At 50.7% G+C, this 26,116-nt stretch overlaps 2 protein-coding genes across 17 annotated transcripts in view; both read right to left on the reverse strand.

The window, feature by feature from the left end:
* The window catches only part of AIFM2 (apoptosis inducing factor mitochondria associated 2), a 77,171-nt gene extending 67,449 nt beyond the window's left edge, over positions 1-9,722 (reverse strand). For 3 of the 8 annotated variants that reach the window (XM_063607715.1, XM_034930744.3, XM_003815937.7), the window contains exons 1-2: positions 9,148-9,722; positions 331-521 (exon numbers count right to left, since the gene is read on the reverse strand). In XM_063607715.1, the coding sequence (XP_063463785.1) occupies positions 331-508 (178 nt within the window). In that variant the 5' untranslated portion in view covers positions 509-521; positions 9,148-9,722. The other 5 variants (XM_008968942.6, XM_055092931.2, XM_034930740.3 and 2 more) reach the window with 5 other exon arrangements.
* Positions 9,723-10,060: 338 nt separating this feature from the next.
* On the reverse strand, positions 10,061-25,453 carry TYSND1 (trypsin like peroxisomal matrix peptidase 1). 9 transcript variants are annotated; one of them, XM_057298914.2, is made up of 5 exons: positions 21,745-25,453; positions 20,178-20,308; positions 19,001-19,186; positions 14,998-15,137; positions 10,061-14,595 (listed from the first exon to the last, which is right to left on the reverse strand). In XM_057298914.2, exons 1-4 carry the CDS (start codon positions 22,908-22,910, stop codon positions 15,010-15,012), a joined length of 1,611 nt encoding a protein of 536 aa, XP_057154897.1. In that variant the 5' UTR covers positions 22,911-25,453; the 3' UTR covers positions 10,061-14,595; positions 14,998-15,009. The 9 variants fall into 9 exon arrangements, with proteins under 9 accessions (XP_057154897.1, XP_057154898.1, XP_057154896.1 ...); XM_057298915.2 differs by lacking the exon at positions 14,998-15,137; XM_057298913.2 differs by having other exon boundaries at positions 10,061-15,137.
* Between the last annotated feature and the right edge of the window lie 663 nt (positions 25,454-26,116).

Here is a 26,116-nt window from a genome sequence, read left to right on the forward strand (position 1 = left end):
CAGAGTGACTCAGAACCTTTCACGAGCTGCAAACCAACAGGGGTGCCCTTGACCAAAGCGTCGGGCCATTAGGTATGCCTGGGGTACCCCTACTTCCTAAAATGCCAATCTGGGCCTCAGACCCTCAGAAAAGCTCAAGCTTTTACTTCTAGGGTCTCATTATGGTGGCTACTTAAGACCAAAGACCTTGAGCTTCTCCAGAACTTGTCTGACAGTAGAATGCAGGCACTTGGCCCTAAATGGAGAAAACCACCCCCAGCCCTAAAATCAAGCCCCAGAGCAGAGACAAGACCCCCCTCACAGAGACAGCCCCAGACGGGAGCACGTTACCTGTCTCCACGGAGGCTCGGAGGGCAGCCACATTGTGGTGGAAGGAGTCCTTCATGTCCACCAGCATGAAGGGGACGTTCAGGGCCTGCAGCTGGCTGGCTGCTGCGATCCCACCAAAGCCCCCACCCACAATCACCACGTGCAGAGCTCCCGATTCCACCGAGACCTGGGACCCCATCTCGAATCAGGCACTGCTGGGAAGAAAGAGGAGAGCATATCAGAGTCAGGGAGGCTGGGAGGGCTGGGAGGACCCACAGTGAGAGAGGCCTCGATCATGAATTGACCTTTTTAGATGAGGTAAATCTTGGATTAATTAAACTCCAATTTTATAAAATTTGAATTAAATTCAGAAGGAACAAGGGGGTATCCCACTTCCAGCCCATTCCCCAAACACCAAGTTCCCTTCTCCAGAGGCATCCACTGTTATGTAACAAGTTTGGATGACTCCTTCCAGAGATAGTTTATGCAACTATAATCACGATTATTTTTTGCACCCATTAAACAAAGTGTTCTGCACATTTGTTTTTTACTTGATATATTCCATCAAAGACTTTTGGGAGAGATTGCAGTGGGGCAGGAGGAAAAAAAAGACTTTTGAAGAGGGGAATAATGTTCACTCAACAACATATATGAATTGAACTCCTGCTTTTTGACATGCTCTGTGTTGTGTATCCTGTGGTCAGACAGGCAGATATGGTCCCTGTCCTTATAAGGGCAGACCTTACAAAGTCAAAGAACCAGGTGGGCAATGTCAATGACGTAAGAAGCTGGGAAAAGGTGCAATAACAAGAAACAGTGGGCACACCTGTGGGGAACCGGCAAGCATAGGCCACATCTAAAGGAACAACAAAAAACATTCTTTAAGCACTGCACTAAACAAACACCGCAACCAGATTCAGCCCAGCTCACAGGTCACCAACTTAAGATCCAGGTCTAAGGAGGTCAATTAGCAGGTTACGACAAGAATCCTGCAAAATTCTGCTGCTAGGGTTTGAATATGTCTCCCAAAAAGGAACAGTGTTGAGAGGTGGGGCCTAATCAGAGGTGTTTGGGTCATAAGGTCTCCACCCTCATGAATGGATTAATACCAATTATAAAAGGGCCTCTGAGGCTGCAAGTTTAAGCTCTTCCTCTCTCTCACTCTCTCTTTTGCCTTCCACCATGGGATGACTCAGCATGAAGGCCCTCACCAGACACTGGGCCCTTGATCTTGGACTTCCCAGCCTCCAGAACCATGAGCCAATACATTTCTGTTCATTATAATTACCTAGTCTGTGGTATTCTGCTGTAGCAGCAGAAAACAGACTAAGACAAATGTGGTGTGAACTAAGACTGTGATCATGGAGTAGGAAGGAGGGGCCACAGCCGTATGCTACAATGCCTGGTTAATTTTTTAATTACTTGTAGAGATGGGGCTGGGTGTAGCAGCTCACGCCTATAATCCCAGCACTTTGGGAGGCTGCGGCAGGAGGATCTTTTGAGCCCAGGAGTTCCAGACCGGCCTGGGTAACATAGAGGGACTCTGTCTCTACAAAAAAAAAAAAAAAAGCCAGGCATGGTGATGGCCACCTATAGGCCCAGCTAATTGGGAGGCTGAGGTGGAAGGATCACTTGAGCCAGGGAGGTCAAGGCTGCAGTGAGCCGTAACTATGCCACTGCACTCCAGCCTGGGCCACAGAGTGAGACCCCATCTCAAAAAAATAAAACAATAAAAATAATAAATATTGGTAGAGATGGGGGTCTCCTTTTGTTGCCCAGGCTGGTCTCAAACTCCTGGGCTCAAGTGATCCTCCCACCTCAACCTCCCAAAGTGCTGGGATTACAGGCATGAACCACTGCACCCAGTCCCCATTTCTTTGTATGACCTCAAGATGGTATATAAGCTTCTGTACCTCTTTTGGGGGTCGGGTCTTCCTTCTGAAAGCTCCTGTGTATACACACATTAAATAAATTTATACTTTTATATTTGTATAAAGTTGCCTTTTATCCAACTCAACAGCCTTGGGCCCTACAGCAGCAAAGTTGCCTGGGCTCCCCAAGCCAGCCTGGAAGGCTGGTAAACAGGGTTACCTGTGCATCCCAGAGTCTGCCCCAGACAGAGGAGGGCCCAGGGGCTGGCCTGGGGCTGCACCAGAGGCCTTGCCTCCAGCCCAGCAGAACCCCAAATTAGGATGCTTGCAGTGTTGGCCTCAGGCAGGCAGAGGGCTGCTGGTGTGGGAGGAGCCGCACAGCCCATTGAGGGGCACTCTTGACTGCGGCTGAGACCCTGAGAGGTGACAAGCAATCAACTCTCCTCCTGGCCTGTGCTGAGCCCTAAAGAGAGGCAGAAATAAGCCAGGCTGCTGGGGGGAGATGCTGAGAAAAAGAAACAAAGCTCACACTATACAGAAAGCAGCCCCAGAGGCTCAACAGCTGCTGTGGGCTTCAGGAAGGGGGACTGGAGGGGGTGTCAGCGAAGGAGGAAGTAGACTCTGAGGCCAGCCTTCAAGTATAGACATCAAGCCACTGAACAGGCTCATAAGGAAGTGTGTTCCAGCTCATCTGGGACCCTCAGGCCGCTGGAAGGCCACTGCACTGCCCTGATCATCTTTGCGGGTCTGGGACACAACCCCTTCCCTCTCTGGGCCTCAATTTACCCCCTATAATGGGAGGGGACTATAAGGCCCAACCGGCTATAATATCCTGAGATGTCCTTATACACACTGGTTTCCAAGACATGGTGGTGGTTCCCCAAGACGGTCCCCAAATCATCCCACACTTATGGGGCAGCTTTTGGTTAGAACTCCGGGCACTGTTCCCATTGGTGTTCAAATGCCCACTGCCTAACTTCTCCCCTGGGGGCGGACAGTATAGCGGACGGAGGGCACTGACACAATGGATTGGAGGGAATTTAAAGTTGTTTCTCATGGGTCAAATGGTCCCCAAAGCATTGAGGCTTGAACATACCCATTTCACAGATGAGGAGGCTGAGCCCTCGTAGTGATTAGGACCCAAGACAAGCCCCCCAGCAGGCAGGGCCACCCTGGCTCCTCTAAGCCCTCAGAAGGGTTGTCTAGAGCTAATCCCAAGCGTACCTCAGGCTGAATCTGCCAACTGGGCCAGAAGGGAATGTCTCCTAGAGACCAGGACCCAGGAGGGCCCACAGGCCCAGCCAGAGGTAGCAGTGCACACCAGGAGCTGCGCAGGGCCTGAGAATGTAGGCAGTGATGAGGCAGGCCGTGGGTGGCGTGTGTTTCACCAGCCCCTGGCAGCGTGGAACCCTCTGTGCTGGGTCTTACCCTTGGGGCTGTCAGCCAGGGATGAGGTCAAGAAAACACCCAGAAAGCCCCACTTCCAAGTTAGCTGGGCATGGCCCCTGAGAGGGGCTACGCAGCTGGCCGGGGATAGGGACAGGGGAGCCCACTGTGCGTCAGGTCACACTGGAGCACCCAGGGACACTCAAAAAGGACAGCCTAGAGCCCTGAAAAAGAGCTGAGATCAGGGGGCCTTCCTAGCAGAGGAAACAACTTGGGCCAGAGGCCCAGTGGCAGGAAGGGAGGAGGCAGGTAGAGTTCAGGGCACCTGTGGCAGAAGGTGGAGAGGCTTAGAGGACAGGTGACAGGGGCCGACAGACAGACAGCCTGCCATGCCAGGGCAGCTTTGACAACCAGGTGGACATACAAGCCTGCTCCGGGCCCTTCATGGGATTTCCTCCAGGGAAAGAAAGTCTAGTGACCCCAGAGTGGACCTCAGGGGCAATGAGTTGACCAAAGGAGCCGAGCCCTTGACCCCCAGGCCCCTAGTATCATCAACCTGCTTCCCCGAAAGGGCAAACTCTTGCCTCACCCAAGGAAGGCAAATTGCTTATCTGGGGTTCCCTGTGAAGGGCCTGGGGCCTGAGGGGACACCCAGACAGAGCAGGGCCAGGGAGGGGAGGCACTTTTCCTCTTCATGCTGCCTGAGGCCTCTCCTGCAATCTGCTCTCTCTCTCTCTTCTCTCTCCTCTACTGACCCCTGCCACCCTTACTTGTGGAATAGGGAGGCCAGTGACTCTCCAGCAGATTTCACCCTGCCTCTTTGGCAGCCCCTTGCCCAATACTCTTGGACATGCCGACTCTCTTTGGCTCTGCCAGTGTCGGTTCTTGCCTGGCCCCAGAAAACAGTGAACTCCCCTCTGCTTGGCCATGATCTACTTGGCCAGACACCTAAAGCAAGGGCTTAAGCCATGGAGCTGCATTTCCAGCCACACACCCTGTAGGAGATGAAAATGCACGTATGGAATTAGTGGATGCCCAGTTGTATGTTCTAACATAGCAGTAGTGCTGTGCAAACCTCCACCTGTGTGACACTCCATCAATCAATGGAAACTGCCACCAATGAGAGGCTACAGGATAAAATATTATAAACCCATACAATGCAGTACTGTGTAGCCAGTTGTTTTTAAAGGGTGAGTGATGTTTTGTTTTGTTTTTGAGATGGAGTCTCACTCTATTGCACAGGCTGGAGTACAGTGGCTCAATTTCAGCTCACTGACTGCAACATCTGCCTCCTGAGTTCAAGCAGTTCTCCTGCCTCAGCCTCCCAGGTAGCTGGAACTACAGGCATGTGCCATCATGCCCGGCTAATTGTTTTTTGTATTTTTAGTAGAGTCAGGGTTTCGCCATGTCGGCCAGGCTGGTCTCGAACTCCTGACCTCAAGTGATCGGCCTGCCTCGACCTCCCAAAGTGCTGGGATTATAGGTGCGAGCCACTGTGCCCAGCCTGTGAATGATGTTTTTATACAAAAAGTCTGTCCATGAAAAAGTCAGGCAAGGGCTGGGTGTGGTGGCTCCTGCCTATAATCCTAGCACTTCGGGAGGCAAAGGCAGGAGGACTGCTTGAGCCCAGGAGTTTGAGGCTGCAGTGAGTAACTTTACCTTTGCTCCCTCCCACAACACACACACACAAAGACACACATACACAATCTGATTTACACAAAACATGTTTTCAAGGTTCATCCAAGTTGTAGCATGTATCAGTGCTTCATACCACTGCACTTCAGCCTGGGCAACAATGTGAGACCCTGTCTCAAAAGTAAAAAAAAGAAAAGAAAAAGTCAGGCAATATTTATTTATTTATTTACTTATTTTTAATTTTCTTAGGGACAGGGTCTTGCTCTATCACCCAGGCCAGAATGCAGTCGCATGATCATAACTCATTATAACCTTGAACTCCTGAGCTGGCTAATTTTTTTTTTTTTTTTTTTTTTTTTGTAGAGATGAGGGTCTCACTATGTTGCCTAGGCTGATCTTGAACTCCTAGCCCCTCAAGGGATCCTCCTGCCTTAGCCTCCCGAAGCACTGGAATTACAGGTGAAAGCCACTGTGATTTCGAGCTGTAGAAAAGATTCAATGAGATCATTTATGTAAAGCATTTTAGCATGGTGCCTGGCACACAGTAGCAATGAATACACAGCAGCCACGTTTTTTATATATATATATAAAATATATGTTGCAGATTAGTTTGCCCAGTCCCAAAAAGTCAGGCCACAGAACCACATGAAAGATCTAATCCCATTTATGGCCAGTAAGACACATCCACCTCGGTATGTATACACATATACAGGTAATGATTACAGCAGTTAGCATCTGTTGCACTTTTGCCCATATCTTCGATTTAAGGTATGAGTTTTTTCTCCTTATTTTGGAAAAAAGTTCAACAACTTGCCCAAGTTCAATTCTCAACACATCAAACCTGCTCTCTGAACCAACGTGCTAATAGTGGTCATAGATGATGTTTTCATTTTCTTCCTTAAGCTTTTGTATTGTTTGAATTTTTTTCAAACAAGCATATGTCATTTTTGCAGAAATAATGTCTTTAATAATAGGACAGACCGCTTACCATCTAATTTTTTAATCAAAATAGAATTCACATATACAATTTACCACTTAAGATGTAAGTTCACAGTGAGCTATGATTGCACCACTGCACTCCAGCCTAGACGAGACCCCATCTTTAAAAAAAAAAAAAAATGAGATGTAGGCTGACTCACACCTCTAATCCCAACACTTTGGGAGGCCAATGCAGGCAGATTGCTTGAGCTCCGGAGTTCCAGACCAGCCTGGGCAATACGGTGAAACCCCATCTCTACAAAAAATACAAAAATTAGCCAGGCATGGTGGCACATGCCTGTGGTCCCTGATATCAGGAGGCTGAGGTGGGAGGATCGCTTGAGCCTAGGAGGTCGAGGTTGCAGTGAGGCATGATCATGCCACTGCACTCCAGCCTGGGCGCCAGAGCAAGACTCTGTCTCCAAAAAAAAAAAATTTTAATTTAAATTTCAAAAAAGATGTAAGTTCAGTGGGTTTTAGTGTATTCACCAGGTTGTGCAACCATCACAACTATCTAATTCCAGAACACTTCCATCACCCCCAAAATAAATCCTGTACCCCGCCTACCCTAGCCCTGGGCAGCTACTAATGTTCTTTCTGTCTCTATAGATTTGTCTGTTCTAGATAATTCATGTAGATGGAATTATACACTATGTGGCTTTTTGTTTGTGACGTCTTCCACTGATCATCATGTTTTCAAGGTTCATCCAAGTTGTAGCATGTTATCAGTGCTTCATTCCTTTTCCTGGCTGAAAAACAGTCCATTACTGGTGTATGAATAGACCACATTTTGTTTATCCACTCATCAGCTGACGGGCACATGGGTTGTTTCCACCTTTTGACTATGTGAATAACGCCACTATGAACATTTGTGTACAGGTTTTTGTGTGAACCAGTCTTCAGTCCTCTTTAGTATATATTTAGGTATGGAATTGCTGGGTCATACAGTAACTTGAAGTTTAACTTTTTGAGGAACTGCTAAATCCACCATCTGATTTTGAACTGAACACCAAAGCCCCAGTGGGAATCACAGAGAATCTTAACTATGTCTGTCTAGGTTCAAGAATGTTAGCTTAAAAGAAGGCCTAAGAGAGCGGAACAAACCCTGATTGTCCAGGAACTCCTCAGTAACTTTACCTTTGCTCCCTCCCACAACACACATACACACAGACACACACACACACAATCTGATTTACACAAAAATTTGCTCAGTCAATCCTGTTTTCTCTGCCAAGAGCATCCACCCTGATCTCAAGGGTATTATTCCACAATAAGCAGCCCATAGGACTACTGAAAAACCAGGAAGTTACATTTATGCCAAAGCTGTTCAGAGGTTGTGCCTCAGAAGACACACAGCAGGAACCGTGTGGGCTCTGATCAAAGCAAGAATGTCATCCCAGAGTTGCTTCAGTATTGCTTCACAAATATTACAAATAAAACACGATGCTTTTGAGTCGTCATGGCTCACACAAAGGGTAGGTTTCAACATCAGCCTCTGGAGAGCCACATTCCCAGAGTGGCCGTCCTGGATAAGAAGGCCACTACAGCACGACTCACAGCACCATGGAGGTTTCCTCCACCTGCGGGACACAGCAGGATGGAGAGGGTTGGGCGGCCTCCCTTCCTGGGACACTCCATGGCCAGCCCCTCAGGGACTACTTGAAGAACAGAACCCCCAAAAGACCAGTTTCTGAAAAGGGACTCAAAGTCTAAGGGAGGCAGCCTCCTTTTATCCCCAGGGGAGGGCAGCTCTGGGCAGACAGGTTCATCTGGATGTCATATTCACTCCCGCACAGAAAACCTAGGCCAAGCAATTTGTCCATCCTCCTCAGAGCCAGTTTTGTGGTCCCCATGGTCTGCCCACCACCTGTACCCGGACGCTGGCTTCATTTGGCCACCAGACAAAAGTCAGGCTGGCCCTGGAGTCCACCGGCCTGACCAGCCCATCACTTCTGGGCTAGGTAGTGCTAAGCCTGCCCAGCCCACCCTGGCTGGGGCTCAGTGCCCTCTTCTTGGTGACACACTGTGCTCCTTGGAGAACTCCTCTCTAGGTGCTGGGGTGAGGGCAGGTGTGATCTGAGATCCCGGGGCTCTCTGGCAGGTGCATGCACGCACACTGGAACCTGATACAGGCTTTTGAACACAGGTGCACAGTCCAGAAACCTGCAAGTCCCATCCCAAACTATATCTGACTCTCTGCCCTATGCCTGTCCTCCTACAGGATCATCAGCCCCCAAGAGACCTCACCCCTCCCCATCCTCACCTTAAATTCCAGGGTCAAAAAGACTCTCCTTGTAGGGAAAGGCAGTGTGTTGATCAGGTGGTATTGGAAGGAGAGCCCCAATATAGGCCACTAATTCAGTTCCAGGTGGACTGCACGCGTCCCATCAGAGTTAGTTTACTCACCGCTGGTCTTTGTCCCTGCAGCACCCAGGGCTTCGGGAAGGGAGAAGCAGTCTTCCTAGTGCTGCACCCCCCAGCTCCCCCGAGCCTATGGGCACTGGGTTGACTCCAGTTTCTTTCCTCTTAGAGACTGAGGTTTCTCCCTTTCCTCTCACACCTGCTTCTGTCCGGACCGGCCGCTTCTACCCAGCGGACCCTCGGACGGTCCTCGCAAGATCCGGGTTACACCCGCCCCGTGTTCCCTCTTCCCCGGTTAGCCCTTCCCGACCTAAGCCCATCTTCCTTAGGAAAACTTAGCAGGGATTTAGGGGCCAAACCAGGAGGGTGGAGTTTTCTTTGCCCTCGGCCAGGAGCAAATCTCCCTGTTGCGTTTTTTGGGGGAGACGGAGAGGGGCGGGCCTGAGCCGAGTATCCCTCTCCTCGCAGCGCCACAACTGCGCGCACCGACCTCCCCACGCCAGACGCGTTGTGAGCCAGGCCTCTGATCCGCTCGCCCCTCTTCCGGGTCCCCGTCCCGCCCGGGGCGCCCGGGGTCTCGAGAGCCCGCCTGGCGGCGCGATCTCACCTGTCGGCCGCGCCCGCGCGCTCTCGCTCCGGCTCCCGCTCCCGCTTGGTCGTCTTCCCGAGTTACCGACCCGAGGCGCTCCCGGGCGGGGCGTGACTCAGCACTCGTGCTGGTCCCCGACCCCATGGCAACGCCCCGGCCAGGCCCCGGAAACGGTCCTGGCACGCTGGGGCTGGTCTCCGAACGGCCCGCCGGACTAACCTTGACCCTGAGGGAACGGCCTTGAACTTTGAAACAAATGCTCCCATGGCCAGATGTCGCCTCTCCGGCTCCTGCCAGCACCCGCGCCCCAGTCCTGCCGAGCCATTCAGACTTGGTTTAAAGTGTCCTTTCAGCATACTTTAAAGCAAAAAGAGAGAGAGAGAGAGAGAGAGAAAGGGAGGGAAGGAAGAAAGGAAAACAAGCGTCCCCCTGTTCCTCTGATTTTCTCGAGGACACCTTTAAAGCCACTGGAACCTTGGAGAGTGGGGCTCCCCTCACACGTTGGGCGCACTGCCAACATCCTTCCTTCAGACATACACATAATAATTCCGCAAACCCTGTTGAGCTCCTACATATGCCAGGCACTGTGCTAGGCGTTGGAGGGATAACTTGAAGAGAAAACAGACAAGGTTCCTGCTTTCATGGAGGCGACAGTCTGGGAAAAGACAGATATTAAACACACCACCAAAAAATACATGTATAGAGAAAACCAAAACCATGTATCACCAACTGCAGTAAGAAAGATTGGGCATGGCCAGGCACGGTGGCTCATGCCTACAGTCCCAGCACTTTGGGAGGCCAAGGCGGGAGGATCGCTTGAGCCCAGGAGTTGGAGACCAGCCTGGGCAACATAGTGAGACCTACAAAAATTAGCCGAGCTTGTTGGTGCACACCTGTAGTCCCAGCTTCTCGGGAAGCTGAGGTGGGAGGATTGCTTGAGCCGAGGAGTTTGAGGCTACAGTGAACCATGATCATTCCACTGCACTCCAGCCTAGGTGACTGTGAGATTCTGTCTCGAATAATAATAATAATAATAATAAATGAAATGAAAAAATAAAAAAGAAAGACTGGGGGCAAAGGAAGGGTGCAAATACTTCTCTCCAAGGATGAGAAAGAGGTAGATTTAGGTAAAGAGGAAGGAAGTGTGGTCTGGATGTGCAAAGACCCACAGGCAGGACAATGACCTGGAAGGCAGTGTATTGCCAGCTCAAATCAGACCAAGCTAACTCAGCGAAAGATAAGCCATCTCCATCTACTTACTGCAAATATTAGCACCTACTTTAACAGTTGTGGATAAGGGCCAGGCACGGTGGCTCACGTCTGTAATCCGAGCACTTTGGGAGGCCGAGGTGGGTGGATCACCTGAGGTCAGGAGTTCGAGACCAGCCTGGCAAACATGGTAAAACACTGTCTCTACAAAAAATTAGCCTGGCATGGTGGCACATGCCTGTAGTCCCAACTACTCAGGAGGCTGAGGCAGGAGATTCACTTGAACCGGGAAGGCAGAGGTTGCAGTGAGCGGAGGTCATGCCATTGCACTCCAGCCTGGGCAACAAGAGCGAAACTCCATCTCAAAAAAAAGAAAAAAAGAGTTGTGGAAAGGCCTCAATGAGATCATTTTTATAAAGTGTTTTAACATGGTGCCTGGCACACAGTAGCAATGAATACACAGCAGCCATTTATTATAGATATTTTATATTGCAGATTATTTTGCCCAAGGCAACCAGAATGATTTATTTCTGATGAAAAATCCTACTCATCGTCTTAGAAAAACAATAAGCTAATATTTATTGATCACTAACTAAGTGCTTTGAATGCCTTCTCAAGTTTTTTTGTTTGTTTTTGTTTTTTTCACAAAGGTCCTGCAAGGTAAGTTTTATTAATCTCCATTTTGCAGATAAGGAAATTTAGGCTCCTAGAGGCTAAAGAATTTAGGCAAGGTCCCTCAGCTAGTAAAGCAAGGGGGTGGGCCTACAATGGAGGTCTGAACCATGACCCCTTTTTTGGGGGTAGGGGGACGAATCTGGCTCTGTCGCTCAGGCTGGAGGGCAGTGGCATGCTCTCGGCTCACTGAAGCCTCCACCTGCCAGGCTCAAGCGATTCTCATGCCTCAGCCTCCCAAGCAGCTGGAATTACAGGCATCTGCCACCACGCCCGGCTATAGTAGAAACGGGGTTTCACCATGTTGGCCAGGCTAGTCTCAAACTCCTGGCCTCAAGTGATCTGCCCACCTCGGCCTCCCAAAGTGCTGGGATTATAGGTGTGAGCCACTGCGCCCAGCCTGAACCATGACCTTAAAGCCAGGAAACCCCTCAGCAAGCATCATCCCTAAGGAGCCAGAGGGCACTGCTCAGGCAAAGCAGAATCTCAGTTGTGGGGAATTTACTGGACATGTACCCACTAAGATGTGACACAGAGAGGTGAACAGAGAGGCTACAGCCTGCCCACTGCACGGAATCAGCCCTGAGGCTTGGGAAGGTCATGGAAGGCTTTGTGTAGAAGGTAGGCGTGCAAGGATGAAGGGGATGCCAGCTGGCAGGATGCAAGGAAAGGACTCCAGAAAGAGCAGGACAAAGATAAAGCTGGAAGAGAGGCGAGAGAGGTGTGAGGTGGCCCAACACTGGGCTCAGGTGTGCCAGGGCTGGTGTGGCCCATCTCTAAGGACCTGTCCCAAACCATGAAAATCTTTTTTTTCCTTAAGACCTGCTACAAAGCAACAAACCATGAAAATCAAGGAATTTTTCTGATTATCACTCTATACTTTCTTGGCAACCAGAAGACACCTCCATCCAGGAGAGGGGACATGGTCTCATGCAACCCCTCCAGGTAGCTCACTGCACACCACTCCTCTGGTCCCACCCAGCAGTGCCCATAGCTTTGGAACTGAAAATCAGGGCTCGCTGCCTAAAAAAGGACTTTTGTCTCTGAAATTCCAAGTGCCAGAGGTAGCAGGTGGTTAGGATGCTGAAAAAGTGGCAAGTTCATTCCATGGAACTTTGACGGTTAGTGGGGAGAGCAGGCAGATTGTCTAACATGACAGAATCTAAGAGGAGGAAGCGTTGCTGGCTCTCTGCTGTAATGAGCTCAGCCAGGCCTGTGGGTACTTCCTTACAGACAACAGGTGGCTTTTCTGCTGGCTCCCAGGGCTGGAGGAGCTCCAAGGTACTGGGTCATCTCAGGAGCCCAGAGAAACAGAGGCAGTATGCCCACTTGAAGAACAGGCAACTCTTAGATCTGAAGAGCCTGGTAAATGTTCTCCTTTTTCCATACGTAGTTCCAACGAAATTTGTAAGCTTCAAAGAAGAGAGGAATATCCTCGTTTCTTCCTCTCTCCCCCAACACATGGTTTGGTATAGTGTTCCCAGCTAGGGAGAGGCTATATTAATGAAGGTAAGTTCTGCTGCAATGACCAATAGATTCCAAATGTAATGGCTCAAACACAACAGAAGTGCATTTCTTGCTAGGGCATCAGTTCCAGGCCAGTGGACTGGTTTATGAGGCTGTCTCCGTTCACACAGGCATCCAGGGACCAGGCTAACAGGACATGGCAAGTGAGTGCCACTCATGGTCCCAAATTAGATCTTTGTTTTTCTTTTTTAGAAACAGGGTCTCCCTCTGTCACCCAGGCTGGAGTGCAGTGGCATGATCATAGCTCACTGCAGCCTCGAACTCCCATGCTCAAGCCATCCTCCTGCCTCAGCCTCCCAAGTAGCTGGGACCACAGGTGTGCACCACCATACCTGGCTAGTGTGTGTGTGTGTGTGTGTGTGTGTGTGTGTGTGTGTGTGTGTGTTTGAAGAAACAGGGTCTTGCTATATCGCCTAGGCTGGTCTCAAACTCCTGGGTTCAAGCCTCCTAAAGTGCTGGGATTACATGCGTGAGACACAGCACCTGGTCTCAAATTAGGGAGCTCGTCAGTTCTACCTCCTGTGTTGTCACTTGATCTCACCACCACCAGTCCTGCCTCAGCCATATTCTCTCTCACCAAGCCACTGTAACTGGTCCCTGGGCCTGTCTTGCACTTTTCCAATTTTCTCTCCACAAGGAAGCTGTGCCACACTTCCTTGTCCCAGCTCCTGCCACTCTCAGCCTGGAACACTCTGTTTCCAGTCCACTTGGTAAACTCTGAACTCTCTTTTCATGGTTCAGAGCCTGAATCACCTTGAAGCCTTACCTGACCCACCCCTTCTGGGCCCCCAGACATACTCTTCCCTGGACAGAGCTTCCCTGCTTATTGCACTAATGGGCTGACACATCAGTCTCCCCAGAGTAGCCTGTGGGTGCCTTGATGCCTGTATTAGTCCGTTTTCACACTGCTGATAAAGACATACCTGAGACTGGGATGAAAAAGAGGATTAATGGACTTACAGTTCCACATGGCTAGGGAGGCCTCCCAATCATGGCAGAAGGCAAGGAGGAGCAGATCACATCTTACATGGATGGCGGCAAGCAAAGAAAGAGAGGGCTGGTGCAGGGAAACTCCCACTTTTAAAACCATCAGATCAGTGAGACTTATTACGGTCACCATAACAGCACAGGAAAGACCCAGCCCCACGATTCAATTACCTCCCAACAAGTTCCTCCCATGACACGTGGGAATTGTGGGAGTTACAATTCAAGATAAAATTTGGGTGGGGACACACCCAAACCATATCAGTACCCACACGTGCAAGAATAAACCCTCCTCCCCGCCCACCGCAACCCCCTCTCACAGCAAAGTCAGACCTCAGATCTAGGATTCTGCTACCATTAACTTACTGTAGAACTTCTCTTAAACTAGCCATGACCTCTGGACCCATTCCTAATCTGTAAAGGGAGGAACAACCATCCCAGGAGTGTTCTGTGATTGCCCCGTGTTTTAGGAAAAACTCTCCTCAAATCGTGTTTTTCCTCTACTCTCATGCCATCACAATCATCAACACAGAAGACTTCAGTGACCAAATGTGTGTGGGGTTTCCCCACCAAAAGCAGTGGACATCAGCCGGGTGTCCTCTAATTCAGTTCCAACACTATCTACCCAGAGACATTGTCAGACCCCACAGGTTGAGGGTTCAGTCTCCAAGACTGCCCCCCTCAACCACACCAGGCACAAGTCTAGGCCTCCAGAACTTCTGACCAACTGGCTTCAAGTTGAGTTCCCACGACCTCCTTTTTGGGTTCAATTAATTTGCTAGAGTGGATCACAGAGCTCAGAGACACACTTACTTATGTTTACCGGTTTATTATAAAGGATATCGCAAAGGATACAGATGAAGAGATGCACATAGAGCAAGGAATGAGGGAAGGGGAAGGAGTGCAGAGCTTCCGTGCCCTCCCTGGGCACGCCACACTCCAGGAAGTGCCAGGTGTTCAGCTATCCAGAAGCTCTCTGAACCCTGTCCTCTTGGGTTTTTATGGAAGCTTCATGACATCAGCATTCCTTCCCCTAGGATTGAGACCCTCTCATAGGAAGGTCTTTAGGACCCACTGTGAAAAAGGTGGGCGAACATTAGTGAAAGGATACCCAGAGGTCAGAGGCCTGTCCCAAGCCCTAACATACCCAGTATTCTAACAAATACTGGAACAAGGACTATGAGAGTTACGAGTCAGGAATGCTGGATGAAAACCAATATATATCATAACACCACACCCAGCATTGGCACTCAGCACACAGGTGTTAGAAACAAGTTACTCCTAAGCACTCTTCCTGCGTGGCCTCCGCCCCCAGCCGCCCCTCACAGGGCTTTCAGCCTGCCAGTAGAAATCACTCGAGGGCCCACACATGCAAGGCCCTGGGCACACGGCACAGTCCTGACTCAAAGAGTTGGCCTCAGCTCCTGGGGGTTGCCCTGGCCTCATTCACCTTTGAACTCCCCAACTGCCACCCACCTTAGGCATTCTTTAAGCATGTGCTGCCAGGTCAAGACCACCACCTTCCGGGACCTGCAAGCCCCACCCAGCTCTGACTGGCACATGACCAGCTATGAGGGCCAGTCTGGCAGGACCGTATCCCGTGAGCTCACACCCTGCTGAGAAAACAGCACAGAAAGGGTGTATTTCTGGGTTGGGCACAGTGGCTCACACCTGTAATCCCAGCACTTTGGGAAGCTGAGGCAGGAGGACTGCTTGAAACCAGAAGGCTGAAGCCAGCACGGGCAACAAAGCAATACCCCATTTCTACAAAAATAAAAAATTAGCCAGGCGTGGTGGTGCACGACTGTAGTCCCAGCTATTCAGGAGGCTGAGGCAGGAGGTCTCCTGGAGCCCAGGAGTTTGAGGCTGCAGTGAGCTGTGATCGCAACACTGCACTCCAGCCTGGGTGAGAGAGCAAGACCACAGCTCTAAAGAAAAAAAAAAAAAGGAAAGGGTGTGTTTCTTTGCCTGGTACTTGCCTATTCCCAGTTCAACTCCTGAAAAAAAGAAACAATTTGATATATAAATACAGAGGTTTTTCAATAGATCATGTTTATTCCCAAGCCCCAACCAGACATGTTCTACCCCTCAAGATCCCTGAGACCCAGGCTGTGGGCTGGAAAACGAAGGCACAGTGTCAAGAGCGCCCCTGTTGGCATATGAAGACCCAGGAGTGCTGACCTTCAGGGATCTGCCTGCACTGCCCATGGGCCTGGCACAGCAGGAGGCACTCCTGTTTCTGTCCCTTCTGTCTCTGGTCTTCAGAGCAAGGTTTCAGCTGAGATGCTAAGGAAGCTGAGTCCTTTGTCAGCCCTGACTCTGACTGAGAGGCAGACAGGAGCCAAGGCCCCATTGAAGCTCCAGGATGACGATGGCCCTCGGGAACAGACGCAAAACCAGGCACGGGCCTGACTTCCAGCTGGCATCTACCTGTCAGGCCCAGAACTTCTGTGCAGTTGGAGTGGGCTCCCCAGAAGGAAAAACAATACAGCTGAGTCTAGTGCTAGGGGACAGAGAACTGGGGGCTCAAGAAAGCACCCCAAAACGGGCTGCCAGGTTAAGGATCCATGGGGCTGAAGAGAAGTTTGCCCCAGAGCCCAAAGCCCAGTCTGCAGTCAGTGGGTGGAGATGAGAGGCAGCCCGGGCCCCTGCAGGGGCTGGGCCCTGAATCCTGAGGCCACTGTCACCTCAACATCACTTCCTACAGCAGAAAAAGGTCACTCTTCTTTCCAAAGGTGGTAACACAGCCTCAGAGCTTGCTCCGCGGGGCCTCTGCCAGGGGCCGCTGCAACCGCCACACCACCCTGACTGGCTCAGCAGCGCGGTCCAGCTCACGGAGGCCACCCAGGTCGTGGGTCTGGCTGTACAGCTGCAGGGCCGGCTGGAGCACCGTGATGGGAATGCTGAAGTTCAGGTGGGGGTAGGTGGCCCCCGTATTATTGTCCCGGGTGTTGCTGGTGATTATGCCTGTTGAGGAGTCAGAGAGCAAAAGAGGATGTGAGCCAGTGGGCAGAAAGGCTGGAGAAGGGAGGAGGACCATCTCCACCCTGGAGCCCCCAGGGCCTGGTAGGGCTGGATACCACCCCACATGGTGACAGACGCTGAGCTTCTAGACATGAACACCTGCTGCCCACACCCTTTCCTGGCTTTACGTTTTCTCCTTAACACTCTCAAAATCTAACACACTAGATAGTTCACTTATTTCACTTGTTATCTTTCTCTCGACCTAGTGTCAGCTCCATAAGGGCAGGACTTTGATGTTTTGTTCATGCAGTCTCCCCAGTACCTGAAACAGTGCCTTGTGCCAAGTAGGCGCTCAACAAAGGCTTGTTGAATGAATGAATGAATGAATGAATGAATGAATGAATCAGACCCACAGACATGTTTTGTTTGGCCTGCTCGGTGCATGGATGTGTGTGTAGTTTTTTAAAGATAATTTCAGACATACAGAAGTCTTGCCTAAATATTGCAGAATTCTATATACCCTTTGACCAGCTTTCCTTTATGTTCGTATCTAATGTCACCAAAAAATATTTATCAAAACCAAAACATATACCTTGGTAGAATACTGTTATTAAGTGAACTACAGAACTCATTGACATGAGTTGCACTAGTTTTTCCACTAATGTCCTTTTTCAGTTCCAATATCCAGTCTAGGACTCCATATTCCATTTAGTTGTCGCATCTCCCAAATCTCCTCCAATCTGGGTCAGTTCCTCAGTCTTTCCTTATCTTTCATGGCCTTGACATTTTTAAAAGTGCAGGTTATTTTATTTATTTACAGGTTTTTTTTGTTCTTGTTTTTGTTTTTTTAGAGGCAAGGTCTCGCTCTGTCACCCATGCTAGAGTGCAGTGGTGGGATTATAGCTCACTGCAACCTCAACCTCCTGGGCTCAAGTGATTCTCCCGCCTCAGCCTCCCTAAAATATTTTGTAGAGATGGGGCCTCACTATGGTTGTCCAGCTTGGTCTTGAACTCCCAGACTCAAGCAATCCTCCCGCCCTGGCCTCCAAAAGTGCTAGAATTACAAGTGCGAGCCACCATACCTGGCTTTTTTTTTTTTTTTTTAAATAAACACAGTTTATTTTTTTGAGATGGGGTCTCGCTCTGTCACACAGGCTAAAGTGTAATGGTGACCATAGTTCACTGCAGCCTTGAACTCCTGGGCTCAAGTGATCTTCCCACTTCAGATTCCTGCAGAGCCAGGACTCCAGGCACATACCACCATGTCTGGCTCAGGTCAGTGATTTTAGAGAATGACCCTCAATTGAGGCCTACCTAATGTTTTCTCATGACTATTGGGTTGGTGCAAAAATGAATGTGGTTTTTGTCATTACTTTTAATTGTTTTGCCATTACTTTTAATTGTTTAAGGTTACACATTATTGGGAAGAATACCATAAAAGCCATGTGTCCTTCCCAGTGTCTCAGCTATCTGATGTCTGTATGGAGTACTTCTGACGTTCACCTTGATCACTTGGCTGAGGTGGTATCTGCCAGGCCTCTCCAAGGTAGACTTAGTATTTTCCTTTCTTTTTTTTTAATTAAAAAAAATTTTTTTAAATAAAAATAGAGGCAGGGTCTCACTATGTTGCCCAGGCTGGTCTCGAACCCCCATTTCAAGTGATCCTCTTGCCTCAGCCTCCGGAAGTGTTGGGATTACTGGCACGAGCTACCACACCAGGCCTAGACTTACGGCTCTAAATATTACTTACGGCTCCAATATTTCCTCTTTGTAAGTACTAAATATTTAGAGGAAATATACTAAAGTTATGCAAATACAATTTTACTTGTATACTAGGATGGAACAGATAAGTAAACATATTGTAGACAACAAGAGCAAGGTTTTTCACTACAGGAGAAAGAAGAAACAAGGAGAGTTAGACTGGACTGGAGTTGGAGGTTTCTAGATGAACTCATGTTTTTTTCTTTTTGACAGCTAAACAGACTGTTTTTTAAAAACCTGAATGTTACCAAAATTTAAAAATTGATCGATTTAACGGCCACATGTATTTTTTTAAAAAAGCTTTACATGTCTTGTGAAAATATTAGAATACCAGCCAACGTTAGGCCCATCCTCCTTCATGGCCACAGTCTGCAGCAGCTGAGTCGAGTGCGCTTCAGTTTAGACCCCTCCCCTCCCCTCCCTGTTGTCTTCTCATTCATTTGCTTTACCTTTCCAGCCTCTGTTGGCTTTTGAGTCTGTGACGCTTTGACTAATCCAACTCCTCAATTTCACAGATCAAACCAGATTAGATTAGTAGCAGAGAAGGGACCAGAGCCCAGATCTCTTTCCTCCCAGTCCAGCATCCGTCCCTCTCCACCATCAGGAGAACAGCCTGCAAACCTTCGCTAGCTCACTCATAATGCCCACCATTTTCCCAGGCAGAGGGTGCACTGGGGCTGGCCACAAGCACTCATGGGGTGGGACTGAGGTTCTGGCAAGTGGGAGGGCGGGAGGGGGCCAAAGAGCTGGTTACCAAGGAGGTTTCCTGAGTGGTTGGAGAAGAGGGGTCCCCCACTGGAGCCGCTGTGCACAGCACACGTGGTCTGCAGCATTACGGGCGTGCCATTCACCTGCACCACAGCCGAAAGGATGCCTGAGGTCACCGAGGGCCCGCAAGCCTGGCCAAAGACGCCAAAGCCCACCACACTCACAGCCTCGCCTGCCAGGGAAGGAAGGAGGGTGAAGCTGGGGACACCTGTGTTACAGAAGGACTCACACTCCCTAACTCCCATCCCTACCCTCTCCAAACATTCCAAACCTCTCCACCCTTCAAGTTTCTGCTCAGATACTCCTGCCTCCAGAGAGCCTTCCCCATGTCCCCTGGCTAGAAGAGGCTGAGAACTCCACTGAGCTCCTAGCACTGTATCTGCATGACCACTTCTGAGCAACAGGCTGTTCCCTAGTCCTTGTTCCCTGGACAGGCGGGGCAGTGACTTTTAGGAGTTCCTAACACCTACCTACATGCTCAATAAATGTTTGTGGAATTCACACCCATCTCCTCCTGGAACTCCTAAGAAGTCTCTTCGTGAAAAGAAATGGTGATGATGGCTATAAGGCAGCCATGACCTTCCTTTTCCAAGTGCAGGGTATGGGGGTAAGTGCTTTACAGGCAACGTCGCACCCAGCCCTCACAACACCCAGAAACAGGATGCATTAGCCCCATTTCAAAGACGTGGAAAATGAGGCAGAGGACAGTTAACTAGCCTGTCCAAGGACATGGGACTAATAAGTGGCAGAGGAAAGATGCCCATCCAGAGCCCCTGGACCCTTCATCACTGTATCACACTGCCTCCATGGAGTGCAACATCAGTACTTATGTGGCAGCATCACAAAGCCTTTTACCCAAATCGTGCCCCTGGAGCCTTGAAAGTGCCACATGCCTCTCTGACCAGCCTGAAGTGTTAAGGAACCCCAAAGGCCCAGCATCCTCACACTACATTGCTGCAGGCACTCGGGGAAAGGGCGTGCAGCATTATCCTTTCCAGGGCACTCCACGTGCCCCACCAGCACAAAAAGGGAGGCCTCCAAGGACCTTGACCAATGCCACCCTGACTTCATGAGAATGCCCAACACTGATTCTCCTTCCTGAGGCCCACCCTAGCTCAGAGGGGCCCTCCTTCAGGCTGCGCCCTTCGTCCTTCGTCCTTTACCTTCATGGAAGTGCTCAGCGGGCACAGGGATGGGGACATCATCCAGGTCCTCCTCCAGGCTCACCACTGCTATGTCATAGGGACATGTCTCCTGAGTGGCAAATACCACATGGCCCCAGATGGCCACACTCCTGGGAGCAAGGGAAACAAATGACAGGCTAGCTTTCTGACTCCTCAGTACTTGGGAGAAATCAAGGAGCTGAGAGTGACAGCAAAAGTCAGAAGATCTGGGTATCAGCCCTGAATCGACCAGCAAGCAACTCCAGGCAAGTCATGTAACCATTCTGTGGTATCTCCAAAGGTGGTTGACAAACTGTGCTACTTCTCTAAAGCTTCCTGTACCTGAATAATCAACCTGACACTTAGTGAGCACTGTGGGCCAGGTTTGGTGTTAGTGCTTTGTGGACATCACTTTATTTAGTCTTCACGACCCTATAAACTAGGCACTGGCATTATCTCCATTTTAGGTGGTATAACTGAGGCCCAGAGATGCTCAGTAACATTCCCAACACCAAACAAAGTGGGAGGAGCCAAGGCAAACACAACACTTTCCTTCACTGCCTCGTTGATACCCACAACAATCCCGTCAGTTGGTGGGGCAGATATGACATGGTTTCACTCCTCTGGGTCCCTATTTACATACATGCTAACACTTCTGTAGCACACTACGTGACAGGCTCCGTTCCACGACATTTAGCATCAACTCCCAGGGAGGCAGCTTAGACAGATTAAGTGACTTGCCCGGGATCAGACAGGGGCGTCCTACTACACACTCTGTAGGGGTAGCTTCCAACAGACCTGGCAGTCTCCTTAGGAGCAAGGGGCATGTGGGGGGAGTGGAAGGAATCTGGTGGGGGCCACACACCATAGGCAAACCTTCATCATCAGTCTTCCCTATAAAGTCATGGCTGTCCTATAGGCCACAGTGGGGACACCTATGGCAAAACTGGGCAGTGTTACCCACACCTGGCTAAGCTTGGGGATTCAGGAAAGAGATTTGGAAAAGCCTGGGCTGAACCACGTACAGCTGCGTGGGCCACCCCCCTACCTTCTGATTAGGTAGAAACTCACGTTTCACTCAGACGGGAAGCTCTGGCTAAGCACTAAAAGATGGATAAAATTAACATACCCATCTCCTTACCCCAGGAGAGCACCATCCTGGGCCTCTGGGACCTTATCACTTTCAGAGGAGAAGCAGCAGGGTTAGGGAATCTCTGTTCAAAGGGCCAGAGAACCGAGGGGTATGGCGTGCAGGGCTATCAGACAGTGAAGCTGTCCAGAAGAAACTCAGCCTTTGAGGGGAGCTCAAAGATGCCCAGTTCCGGATTCAGGGTGTCCCACAGTACCCAAATCCAGAGCTGCTTCGAGCTTGACACCTTGCCCCAGATTCTCCCCACAGGGGTTCTGGGTATAAAGGATGAGGGGAGGGTTCCAGGTCTCTACCCACTACACGCCCAAAGCATCCGCGTGACACAAGAAAGGCCTGCACAATACTCAAGAGTATTAGGGCTGGACCCAGATCTGAGACCTGGAAAGGGATGAAGTGGGGTCAGCCCTGCGGGCTTACTTGGGGGTGGTGGAGCGCACCAGGACCCTGGCTGCTTCCCGAGGGGACACGTGCCGACAGGTCACTACAAGGCGGGGTGCCACAGCCACTCCGGAGCCCCATACGGTGCCGCACTCCACCAACACTGCCGCGGCTGCCCACAGGGGCCCGGAGTCTCGGAGGGGCAGACCCCACGGGACGCCCACCTCTGGCGGCAGGAGGGCGGCCAGGGCAGCGGTGCTGTGGGGCAGGCGGCGAAGCGCGTAGCGGGCGGCGCGGAAAAGGGGGGCGGCGGCGCAGAGCAGCGTGAAGCCCACCCATTCGCCGGCCTTCCAACAGAGCGGCGCCACCACCAGCGCCACCAGCGCCCCCGCGGGCCGCGCGGTGAACACGCCGCCGCCCTCGGTGCCGGGCAGGCAGCGTGCGTCGGTGAGCAGCAGCGGGCCGGCCACGTTGCTGAGCACCCCGCAGCTCAGCGTGTTGAGAAAGATGTCGGGGCAGAAGGCGCCGAAAGGGGAGCCGCAGACCAGCAATGGCGCGCCCTTGGGCACGGCCCCGAGAGGCGACACCGCCATGGCTGGCCCGCGCTCCTCCTCCACCTCCTCCTGGCCTAGCCGCACGCCCAGCAGCGCAAACCAGCCCAGCGCTCTCAGTTGATCCGCCTCCTCGTCCTCCGACACTTCGTCATCCCGCGCCGCGCTCGAGAAGCGCCACTGTTCCGCTGCCTCGTCACCGAAGAGGCGCGCGAAGTGGGCCCAGAAGGCCGGGCAGCTCAGCAGCAGCAGCAGCTCAGCGGGAAGCCGGGTCTGCAGGGGACGCCCGCGGGACGGGGCAGGTGGGCCGGGCTCGAGGCTCGCGCACTGGGGCGTGCACAGCCCTGGGCGGCCCCGCTCCGCGCCGCCCCCGGGACCCGCGGCCGTTGGGGCCCACTGCACATGCAGGCGCAGGTCGTCGCTGCAACTGTCGCCAGGCAGGAAGACGGCGCCGGCCGCGGTCAGGGCTTCGCTGCCAGCTCGCAGGAAGGGGACGAAGATGCCCCCGTGGCAAAGCACTAGGCCCGGGCTACGGCTCAGGATTACCCCGCTGCAGCTCCATGGGCCCGCCTCGGGCTGTCCGGCCCGGGAGGCGCTCACCACGCAGCCCGCCTGCTCGGCCGCCCTCATGGCAGACCCCCACTGCCTTCTCATGGCCTCTAGGCCGGACACTCGGGAGCTTCTCCGAGAAACAGCGAGCTAGCGAGCGAGGACCCCTACCCGGTCCGGCTGAACCTGCCTAGCGCCACCCACAGCTGGAAGCGAGAGGCGCAAGCTCTGACTCAGGTCTTCCTCATCGAGTCCGATTGGCTAAGCCCCAATTGACCCGACCCGATTGGCTGGGCTTGTGCCGAGCTCTGATTGGCTGCCTATTCTGATTTTTTTTTTTTTTTTCCTTTCCCCGCCCTCGTTAGTTTGTCCAACCGGTGGGACATAATCTGCCCCATTCCCCCGGATGAGCCCCGGGGAGAGTAAGAGGCGTGCGGCGTCACGAGGAATCGGAGGAGAGGAGGGTGGGTCCCTTCAAGCCTAGTCTCTTGTTTGCTGGAATGTGGGAAAGGAAATAGAAATGAGGGCTGATGTGCCTAGATTTGCCCAGGCCACGACAGTACCTGTGAGCATCTGCCCAGGTCTAGGCGACCTTCAGCCTCTGACCCTTGGGATAATATGGACCAAGGAAATCCTTGGCCAATTCAGTGTTTTGAAAATTTAAAAGTAAACCCTATAGCAATCCACTAGGGGGCATGGAACTCTCAAGATTACTCCTAGGATTTTTTTTTGCTGCCAAAGCCCCAACACAAATCTCTGAGAAACTGGATTTGCTGTAAATTAAATTGCCCTTTAAATCGACTATGAACAGTAGCTGAAATCAAAAATTTTAATCATACAGGCCTATATTTTACAGTGTGCACATTTCACATAACATAACCACCAGCCAGGATTTATCTAGGCCAGGGTCCAAATACTTTCTGTAGAAGGCCAGAATGGAAACAGCTCCAGTTTGGGGGGACCATACAACGTGTCTCAAATAGTCAACTCTGCAGCTGTTGCATACAAAAGCTAAAGGAATGGCAGTGGCTGTGTCCCAATAAAAAGATACAGACATTTAAATTTGAATTTCATACAATTTTTTGTGTCCAAAAATAGCATTCTTTAAATATTTTTTCCAACCATTTAAATGTGTAAAAACCTTTCTTTGCTCACAGGCCATACAAACACAGGCAGCAGGCCCGATTTGACCCACAAGGCATAGTTTACCATCTCTAGTGTACACTAACATAAACGTCTCTACTTTTCCAAAGAAGTACGCTTTAGGACAGAGGAGGATGAACGAGTATGTCGGGGGGTGGGGGGGCGCAGAGCTTCATGATACCCTCAATCAGTCACCACAAGCTAGACAGTTTACAAAGGTCTGCTTTATCACTGAATTGATAAAATACACATTATTTTTTATTTATTTATTTATTTATTTTATTTTTTTGAGACGGAGTCTCACTCTGTCGCCCAGGCTGGAGTGCAATGGCGCGATCTCCGCTCACTGCAAACTCCGCCTCCTGGGTTCACGCTATTCTCCTGCCTCAGCCTCCCCAGTCACTGGGACTACAGGTGCCTGCCACCACGCCCAGCTAATTTTTTGTATTTTTAGTAGAGACAGGGTTTCACCGTGTTAGCCAGGATGGTCTCGATCTCCTGACTTTGTGATCCGCCCGCCTCGGCCTCCCAAAGTGCTGGGATTACAGGCGTGAGCCACCGCGCCTGGCCACCATTAATTTTTATTAAGGTTACTGTATTGCTTACTATATACAATTGCTACTTAAATTCTCTAATCTTTCTGCCTGAATTCTTTAAATAAAGTTAACACTGCTTGGTATAACCCCAGCACAACACAGGATAATGCTCCCAGTACTCCCAGTGACACAAACCTGCTAGAGAAAGGAAAACGATTATCCATGATAGTATGAGGCAGGAATAAAATTAGGCCATCTTGCCATAGCAGGCGGTCTTCTTTTGGTTCTATGACACAGAAGGTGGCTTGATCACAGCACAATTTCTTTATCCCAACTTCCTAGCAATCAAAGAGTTTTTCTCTTGGTGGAGCACAGGGGCTCACACTTGGAATCCCAGCACGTTGGGAGGCTGAGGTAGGAGAATTTCCTGAGCTCAGGAGTTTGAGACCAGCCTGGGCAACATGATGAGACCTTAACTCTACAAAAATTTTGAAAACTAGCTGAGCACGGTGGTGCAACCCTGTGGTCCCAAGCTACTTGGGAGGCTGAGATGGGAGGATCACTTGAGCCCAGGAGGTCAAGGCTGCAGTGACCTATGTTCATACCACTGCACTCCAGCCTGGGCGACAGAGTGAGACCAACTCAAAAAACAAACAAACAAACAAACTTTCTCTCTCGAGTCCAGTGATTCTCCCTCAACGCTCAAGACTCCAGCATGAACTGTTAGGCACTGGGTTTTTCTGTGTTTACAGCAGACCATGGTAAAAAGAAGTCCCAAGTCACAGCCAGAACAGCCAAAGTAAGATCTGTTGAGTGCTAGGCTCATGGACTGAGCCTAATCTTATTTTCCACTCCGCCTCAAACAAAACCAACTCATTTGCCCATACAACCCATGGCATCCTTTCACAGTAACAAAGACAACAGGACACCTCCAGTACTTTTTTTTTTTTTTTGAGATGGGAGTCACCCAGGCTGGAGTGCAGCGGCGCGATCTCGGCTCACTGCAACCTCCGCTTCCCCGATTCAAGCGATTCTCCTGCCTCAGCCTCCTGAGTAGCTGGGATTAAAGGTGCGTCCCACCGTGCCTGGCTAATTTTTGTATTTTTAGTAGAAACGGAGCTTTGCCATGTTGGTCAGGCTGGCCTTGAACTCCTGACCTCATGACCCGCCCGCCTTGGCCTCCCAAAGCACTAGGATTACAGACATGAGCCACCGCGCCCGGCAATATCTCCAATACTTTAATACTTGGTTGAAAAGAACCCATTGCACTGTTTCCCACTGTTTGTCCCAGTACTTTAGTTTTATGATCTCATTTGGGTTTTTGTAAAAGCAGGCTTCCTACAAGCCTAGTAAAGGAAATTCTTTCTTTCCCATTTTGCCAAATGTAGCATTTAATTGATTTTTTTTTTTTTTTTTTGAGCGAGAGAGAGTCTTGCTCTGTCACCCAGGCAGGAGTACAGTGGCATGATCTCGGCTCACTTCAATCTCCACCTCCTAGTTCAAGCGATTCTCCGCCTCAGCCTCCAGAGTAGCTGGGAGCTACTCCATGTACCACAATGCCCAGCTAATTTTTTTGTATTTTAGTAGTGATGGGGTTTCACCCTGTTCCCCAGGCTGGTCTCAAACTCCTGA

This window comes from Pan paniscus, chromosome 8, assembly GCF_029289425.2.
Source record: "Pan paniscus chromosome 8, NHGRI_mPanPan1-v2.0_pri, whole genome shotgun sequence".
Taxonomy (NCBI): Eukaryota; Metazoa; Chordata; class Mammalia; order Primates; family Hominidae; genus Pan; species Pan paniscus.

Coding starts and splice junctions, on each gene's coding strand:
- TYSND1 (XM_008969036.6), bottom strand. CDS start 22,910: ATGAGAAGGCAGTGGGGGTCTGCCATGAGGGCGGCCGAGCAGGCGGGC. Junction 20,309..21,744: donor GTGCGCTCCACCACCCCCAA/GTAAGCCCGCAG, acceptor CCTTGCTCCCAG/GAGTGTGGCCATCTGGGGCC. Junction 19,187..20,177: donor CGCTGAGCACTTCCATGAAG/GTAAAGGACGAA, acceptor CTTCCCTGGCAG/GCGAGGCTGTGAGTGTGGTG.